At 40.3% G+C, this 8,531-nt stretch overlaps 1 protein-coding gene across 1 annotated transcript; it reads right to left on the reverse strand.

Moving 5' to 3' along the window:
* Positions 1 to 284: 284 nt before the first annotated feature.
* LOC144054830 (general transcription factor II-I repeat domain-containing protein 2) lies at positions 285 to 2,354 on the reverse strand. The gene is made up of 2 exons (XM_077570157.1): positions 2,243 to 2,354; positions 285 to 2,122 (listed from the first exon to the last, which is right to left on the reverse strand). The coding sequence occupies exons 1-2, from the start codon at positions 2,352 to 2,354 to the stop codon at positions 285 to 287; spliced, it is 1,950 nt and encodes a 649-aa protein (XP_077426283.1).
* Between the last annotated feature and the right edge of the window lie 6,177 nt (positions 2,355 to 8,531).

Below are 8,531 nucleotides of genomic sequence, written 5' to 3' on the forward strand. Positions count from 1 at the left end.
TTTAATTACAAATGGCATACTTTTACTTTTACTTTTTTTTTTACATTTAGGTTTTTACCGAAATCACAAACCACAAAAAATTAAGAAAACTATAAAGGATATCTAAGTTCATGTGAAACATTACATATTATTCACTATTATATGCTCACTGTAGGAAAAGTGCTGAAAACAAAACAATGATCACTGCATATTCAAACTGTGATTTTGACCATCACAAAAAAATTTATTAACTGAGATTTAAGAATTTATTCAACTCAGAGGACTTAACAAAGGTCTTGCCTGCACTAATGTGAAGGGTGATACTGGGATCTTGACTGCAGTATGTAGTCCATGTCTGGCTCAAGAGCAGTGGTTTTGATGCGCAAGACGTCACGCAGGTGAGAGTCACTCAGTCTCGTCCTCATGCGGCTCTTGTTAATGTTCATAACGGAGAATGTCTTCTCGCACATGTATGTGGAGCCAAACAAGCTCAGCATTTTCTTAGCAAATGTCCGAATTGCTTGGAACCTGCCTTCATCCAGCTGGCGGTAGAAGTTGACAAGAGGGAGCTGTTGGTGCCGACTGCGATGCTCGGCGTCACACTGCAGCTCAATGAGCTCCAGTTGCAGGTGGTCTGGAGCGTCATCAGGGTCCACGGAGAAAGGAGAGGAAAAAAGCGTGATCTCCTTTTCAATAGCTGCAAAGTCCCGAAAGCGCTGCTGAAACTCCTCAACCAGAGATGAGATGTCTGCTGCATACTTTGTCATTTGCGCACTGATATTGATCTGTGGGAAACTGGTCACAATTTCCTGCAGCGACGGGAAATGTGCGGTATTGGGCTGCGCCTGTGACAGGTGTCTTTGGAAAAGTAGCAGCTTGGTCCGAAAGGCTTTGATGTGTGAATACAGTTGGCTTACCACTGCATTTTGCCCTTGAAGGCTTGTGTTCAGCGCATTCAGATGTCGCGTTATGTCAACTAAAAATCCCAAATCAGCCAGCCAAACAGGATCATTTAATTGTGGCATGGGTTGTCCCTTTTTAGTCAAGAATTGTCCAATTTCCTCCCTGAGAGAGAAGAAGCGCTGCAGCGCAGACCCCCGACTGAGCCACCTTACGTCGGTGTGATACAAAACATCTCCGTATTCAGCCTGGATGTCGAGAAGAAACTGTTGAAACTGGCGGTGGCACAGCGCTTTGGAGCGAATATAATTAATAGTCTTTATCACCGGTTTCATAACATTATCATATTTCATATATTTGGCACAGAGAACTTCTTGATGAATAATACAGTGGAGTTTAATAGCGCTGCCTCCTTCTTCGCTGACTTTGTTACAGACAAGGCTTGATAATCCACTCCGCTCGCCAGCCATGGCAGGTGCGCCGTCCGTAATAATCCCGGTGACTTTATTCCACTGTAGTTTCATGTCATCTACGGTGGAACAAACAGAAACAAATAAATCCGTTCCTCTTGTTTGGCCCTTCAGACTCTGGAGGTCCAGAAGCTCTTCACTCACGTTCATGTCATTGTCCACTCCTCTTAAAAAGATCAGTAACTGAGCGGTGTCGGACGCATCCGTGCTTTCATCGCACGCTAACGAGAAAAAGTCAAACTCAGTTCCTTTTGCCTCTAACTGTCTCTTAATATCTAATGAAACGTCTTCAATTCTCCGTACCACAGTATTACGAGCCAGGCAAATATTGGCAAACTCTTGCTTCTTCGCGGGACAAATTTTCTCAACCATTTTCATTACACAGTCTTTAATAAATTCACCCTCAGTGAAAGGTTTGCAGTGCTTTGCAATCAGCGTTGCCACTTCGTAGCTTGCCTTTGTGGCATTTTCATTTGACTCACGGACTCTTGTGAAAAAGCTTTGCTGTGCCGTTAAAACAGCTTCCAGTTGCTTCACTTTTTCACCGCGTTTGTTCCCAGTTAGCTTGTCGTAGCTAGCATGTTTCGTCTGGTAGTGCCTCTTGATGTTGAATTCCTTGAAAACAGCCACAGTCTCTTGGCAAATTAGGCAGACACAGTTGTTTCGTATTTCAGTGAAAAAATACTCAAATTTCCACTTGTCCTGGAAGCGGCGGCCCTCGCGGTCAACTTTCCTTTTTTTGTTTACAGACGCCATGTTAGAAATGGGCTGGGCTGAAACGATCACGCAAGGTCAAGGGTCACGGCGGCCAGAGTGCGGCCACAGGGCTACTGCCATCTTCTGGTGAAATGAAAAATATGAAAAATAGCTTTTTGTACACATGTATTTTATACTGTGGTCAACAGTGCTGGCGGGCCGCATATTATTGATTTCATGATAGAGGCCGCGGGCCGGTAAAAATTTGTCCACGGGCCGCAATTGGCCCGGGGGCCGGACTTTGGACATGTCTGATGTAGAGGGAGTGAGAGTCAAACCCGGAAGAGCGGGAAAACACAGAGACACCTTAATGAACAAAAACAGGGCCCTGAGTCTTGAAAACAGCAGGGAGGGAGCTCAAATAGAATGATAATACTGATGTTTTTTGAGTCACTGAGGATAAGATCATTTTTAAGTATTTGTGTTGTGTATACTGTCAACATATGCCTATTAATTTGACTGGCCACTAATCTCAGGACGTACACCTTTCACACAAAGGCATCTGGGATCGATCCACTCTCCACATGACCCTGAACAAGATAAGCAGTAAAGGAATTGGATGGATGGATGGATGGATACAACATAAGTGTTATATTTAACCATCTAGACAAAAAACAATTTGTTTAAAAACCCATTTCAAAGCTTATTTAGTACTAATTGGTAGAGCCAGCAGATTGCCTATATTGAATACACAAAAATCCTTTTATTTTATTTTTTTTGTTGCAGGCCTTAACTTCCAAAAGCATAGTAGTAGTGGCTCAAATTAGACTTGAATCTCTTCAGAAATATATATAGAAGGTGATTCATTTTATAGTTGGATTATTACCCAAGTATCAATTCAAAGCACCAAGAGCTATACAGGTTTCCCTATGTGGTATTACAATGCTGCCATGTTCATATCTGTGCATTAACCAATCATTGTAATTTGCCTATTGTAATGTATATAAAGTGAGAGTACTGTTTACCCTGTTCTATGCAGTTGTTACACCGTGACATGACACTCCACTATCTATCATGCAGGTAAATAATGAGAATGGATTGATTTAAACTTCCCTGATAATGATCTCTCCTTGATAACACACTTATCTCTGAAGTTGGTTAAAACACACACACACACACACACAGATGCAAAAGATGCATAAGTACGCACACATGTCAGGACTGGACAGCAGTATATCTCCTTTGATTTATATCCCTCAGATGTTCATTCCCTGTAAACATTCTGAACAGACTACCTTTGCAAACAAGCTAAATGCACCTACATTCATGGGAAAAATTTGTCATGTTAATTTGTGCCATGAAATATGCGTGTTCAGCAGAGTCTTGCTCTAATTTACAGCAGGACAAATTGAGTCATTTTGACACATTGTTCAGTGTCGAAGGAATTAACATGGTGGAAAGTTCAACCCAATTATATATGAGCATTTTTAAGTACATGAACAACGGTAATTTATTTCTGTCCCTTCTTTCCCATTGAATATTTTATCAAATAAAAAAATAATTAAAAGAATAATGTGATAAGGTGAACTCATGGTCTAAAATAGGAGCATCAACCTTACATAAATAAAAACAGGTTTGAAGATGAAACAAAAAAAACAAATTATAAATTATTGTAAACAATAGTTGTTTTCATCCATAAAAGACATACATAATTTTCTGTGTAAATTTAAGAATTATTTGCTCTGCTTCATCTCTCCTTCCTTCCTTTTGTCTTTCCTCTGCTCTCTTGATGTCTCCCTAATCTGTTGGAATTAAGATCTTTCTTGGGTTGGTGAAAGATTTTGGTTTTGTAATTCTGTGGGTGGTAGGTGGTGTCTGGTTGGTGCTGGATTTCACTTTGTTTAATATTTCTTTCCTTTGATCCTTCCTCTGGTCTGCTGACGATTTCAAGACTCAAGACGTGTCCAGTTAAGGTGAAGGGTTTTGGCTTTTTAACAGCTTTAAGGTAAATTAAAGAGCACAAACTCGCACACACGCACGCACACATGCACACACACACACACACACACAGAAACAAAGAGAGCGATGATGATGGCCTGTTGACTTAGGAAGGCTGCCGAATGAATAATACCGTGCTCAAAAAAAAAATGCTCTGACCTTTCCAACCACCAGAAAACAGGTTTAGTACATCAGATTAAACTGCTCACACCTATATATTAATGCTTAATATCTTCAGTACAACACGTATCAATATGAATTTAAGATTAAGTGGAATCTCAAAGTTTGACTCAATCTGTTCACTGTTGCTAGTTAATCAAGTGGTTCTAATTGGCTCAAGGTCTAAAGAGAGGTGAATTTATTTATGTTATTGACCAACAAACATTTTGGATAGCTACATTTACACTATTCCACCGCAAGCCCATCTCAGGCCACTCCTAATAAAATGGAACGGCTGTAAAACAACCCGATGAGTTCTTTAAATTGTCAAAACATTTACACATGGCAGAGTTAGTACATTATAGAAACCTAATCAGCCACAGTAAAATGGGGTGAATGCAACACTACCTGCCAGTATGTGTAACCCCAATTCAGTCCATAACATCGTTAGCGTTTACGCATGCATATGAATGTAGAAACGCTTATGATTTTAAAATAATCCAAAATATTGTGATTATCGTTTTAATATTTTCAGACTTTTGACAATGATATTTATGTCCATGTTTTTATTTATTGTTTTTATTTTTATTTTTTTGCTCATTGGGTAACAATTTTTTTCCCTATAAGGCAACTAGGAGGGCCAACCTTACGATGTGAATAGAATAAAAAATAATGCGACTTTCGTTGTAATATTTTTAGACTATGATGAGCAAGTCCACCCGTCCACATAAATCCATCACAGTTTCTGTGCAAATGCCACCATAATGGACAAACTGCAAACCGCTGCACATAGCTTTGTTGTCACTTACGCAATAAATGTCTTCTTTTTTTTTCCGAAGGAAGAACATGAAACCTGAGGTGATTGGGAGTGCCATCAAAATAACGGCAATACTTGACGACTCCATACGGCATTTTGTTGGTCATGGCTCATTTTTCCAATCACCCTCTTCGTTTTTGCCCCAGTGGGAGACTAGGAGAGTTTTGGGGGAGTGTGTGTGCGTGTTTTGTTGTTATTACAAAACAATCCATTGCTGATGGACTCTCAACTAATGCACAAGTACGGTAACTGAAAGACTCACCCTTCCCTGCCTTAAACACATGGGGCTGCAGCACAAACAAGGGAATAGACATTTTAATGGAATAGAAAGGCTACTCGTGAACTTTTTAAATTAGCATTTTAACGTGGCTAAAAGCTCCAAAAAGTAAATTTTTCACCTTACTGTCCCTTTAAAAAAAAACTAAATACAGTAAGTAATTTCAATTTAAATACAGTAAATATTTGTAAAAAACAAACAAACAAACAGTAATATCTGTAATAGGTTTCCATTGTAGTTATATGAGATTTTACAAGAATTAGCTAGCAACTTTTTTGCTAGTTATTTCGTAAATTCTAGTCAATTTGTTAGTGTAGAGAAAAATATCACAATGGCAGTGTTCAATGTTACCACCATTTCCTGAAACAACTAATTTTCCCATTCACAGTAACAAGTTATTTAGACGATCATACTCCCCTGTCAAGGTCTGTGTTTTGGTTTGTCTTATTGGTCATGTTATCCTAGTGTGTCTCCTTTTGTCAATGTCTCGTCAAGTTTTATCATGTCCTCTCCTGTGCTTGTCATCCCGGTCCCTGGTGTTACCCAATCAGTTCCCCAAGCTACGTGTTTCGTGTGCAGGTGTCTCTTGTTGTCTCGTTACTGTGTGTATTTAGTTCCTGCTTTCGTTCAGTCCTTGTCGAGTCATTGTCGCTTTCACACCCATGTCATGTTCTGTCGTCATCATTTCCTTGCTTAGTCGTGTTCCTGTTTGTTTTGACTTGTGTTTTGGGATATTGTTGATTTTGTTATTTTCACCAAGTACTTTGTTTGCCTTTTTCTTAATTAAATCCCCCTTTTAACTGCATCCTTGCCTGGCTGCTTTTGCTCCCTGCATTTGGGTCCTCCACCAAACTCCACCCTTCTGACAGAATGACCCAGTGGGGGCGCTGTCACGCTACAAAGAAATACTTGCCTCCGAAGCTTTGACAATAGCATTGTTGGACAAAGCGCTGCGGCACCTGGCTTTGGCTGGTAGCGCTCTGAGTGACAGGTCGGACAGTCCTCAAGCCCCCGAACCATGTGTGCTGCAGCCTCAAGCCCTCGAACCACGTCTGCTGCAGCCTCAAGTCCCCGTCCAGTCCGTCCCAGCTCCACTATTGAAACTGGAATTCTGACCTTAAACTGAATATTGACGGCATGTAAACGTAGTCAGTATCAGGCTAATTAGTGATCAAAGGTCAAGGGCCACTGGGCACTGCGGGAAAAAGAAAAAAAAACTTAAGAAATGTTGTCTTTGATTAGAGTGGTTGATTTTATGATGACACCTTAACTCTTTCATTGCCACTGACGTTAAAAGACGTCAAGTAAAAACCTACGGAGGGCTGCCAATGACGTTAATTTAGTAAAACTAACTATGGTGTGTGTGTGTGTGTGTGTGTATGTGTATATATATATATAAAATCAGAGTTGATAAAAATCAAAGGTTTGGTGGGTAACCATTGAAATTTCATAGAAAGAGCTTCTACACATGGAAAGGTGTTGTACCAATACAAAAATTGCAACAACTTTAAAACCACAACAATTAGATATAAATTCATATACCATCATGTCAAAGACACAGTATTTGAAGAATACAGATTGAACAATAAAAAAATAAAGCAACAAACATGTTGCATCCATCCATTTACTTAACCACTTGTCCTCACAAGGAGTGTGGTGCAAACATATTGCAAAAAAAACATAAAAACAAGCCCTGTGGTCATTTTTTGACCCCACTTGAGCATCTAATGGTCCTGCAAGTGTCATAGAAAGTGGACTCACATGAACAGTTACCATGTAAACAAAATGCCGGCTCCAGACCACACAGCAAGTTGTGCGATAATTCACGCAAAACCTTATGGGGCTGAGCAATAATGCCCTGCCGACTGTGGATGGGTGGACTCTTGGCTGAGGACTAACAGGTGGATATGTGCTTGGTAGAGTTTTCTCAGGGGTTTTGATACCCTATGGACTGTGGTGTGAACTGTATACCTCATATCTGCTTCTCCTTTTCCCTTCAGCTTGTCCAATTAGGGGTCACCACAGCGCATCACAACACATCCTCCTTTTACAACTAAGCCCATCTTTAGCTTGCCTTCCACTCACTCTCTACCAGCAGCTGCCCTCATTCTTCCCTCACTACAGCTCCAAACTTCTTTTTCTTTTGGTCTTCCTCAATCTATTTTGCCTGGCAGCTCCAACCTCATTATCCTTCTACCAATATACTCACTATCTCTCCTCTGGAAGTGAGAACCATGAGAGTCCGGTCTCTCTAATTTTCTCTCTAAAACATCTAACCTTGGCTATGCCTCTGTTGAACTAATTTCTAATCCAATCCAACTTGGTCATTCCTTCAGAGAACATCAACATCTTCATTGCTGTCACATCCAGCTCTGCCTCCTGTCGTCTCTTCAGCGCCAGATCCCCACATCATGGCTGGCTGGACCACTGTTTTGTCAACTTTTCCCTTCATCCTTGCAGATACTCTTCTGTCACATAACGCAACTGACAATTTCCTTCACTCGTTGCCTCACTCTATAGATAGTATTCACTGACGTCACGGGTCGCGAGTCGGCCCCTCATAGTGGGTCAACTTTCCAGCGGACTCAGCTGTGTTTCTATTGTTTACACCGAATGTTCTTTTGTTATTGATGAATGTCGCCCCCAGCTTCCTCCAACGTTACTTTTGTAAGCAAGATGTATGCGAAAGATTTAGCTGAACACTCCTTGCATCGGTACATGTTGAAACATTTGATTAGTGAGATCAATTGAAATAGAAACATTTGTCGAAGTTACTGCTCGGACCGGACTACTGTACAAGGCAATGTATGCTCTGAGGTAGGATGTCTCCCAAAACACGGACATTTTTGTGTCTTCTGTACTTTTGGCTTTTATTGGTTGCTTTATCATTTCGCAATGAAGAATCTCGGGCTATTTTAAAACCAAGTTAGCTAGTTCCCCGACAAAAACAACAACATTGTTGATTCATCACATATTTTCGTACACTTTACCAACAATTTCAACTTTTGGGCTGCTGGGAAAGGAAAATAAGAGACCTTAAGGAGGGTATTTAAAGAAATCTCAAAATCAAACACCTTGACCACCAGATTTATTTTTAGCTAGCGGCTCACATATTTTATATTGCATTATGGTAAAAGCATTTTTACCATCTTACAGTGACACTTACCTTAATCAAAACGGTCAGAAAACACTTTGTTAGACTTGGTCGGTTGTAAATCCTTTAAATTTATCTTTG

Source organism: Vanacampus margaritifer, chromosome 7 (genome assembly GCF_051991255.1).
Source record: "Vanacampus margaritifer isolate UIUO_Vmar chromosome 7, RoL_Vmar_1.0, whole genome shotgun sequence".
Lineage (NCBI taxonomy): Eukaryota > Metazoa > Chordata > Actinopteri > Syngnathiformes > Syngnathidae > Vanacampus > Vanacampus margaritifer.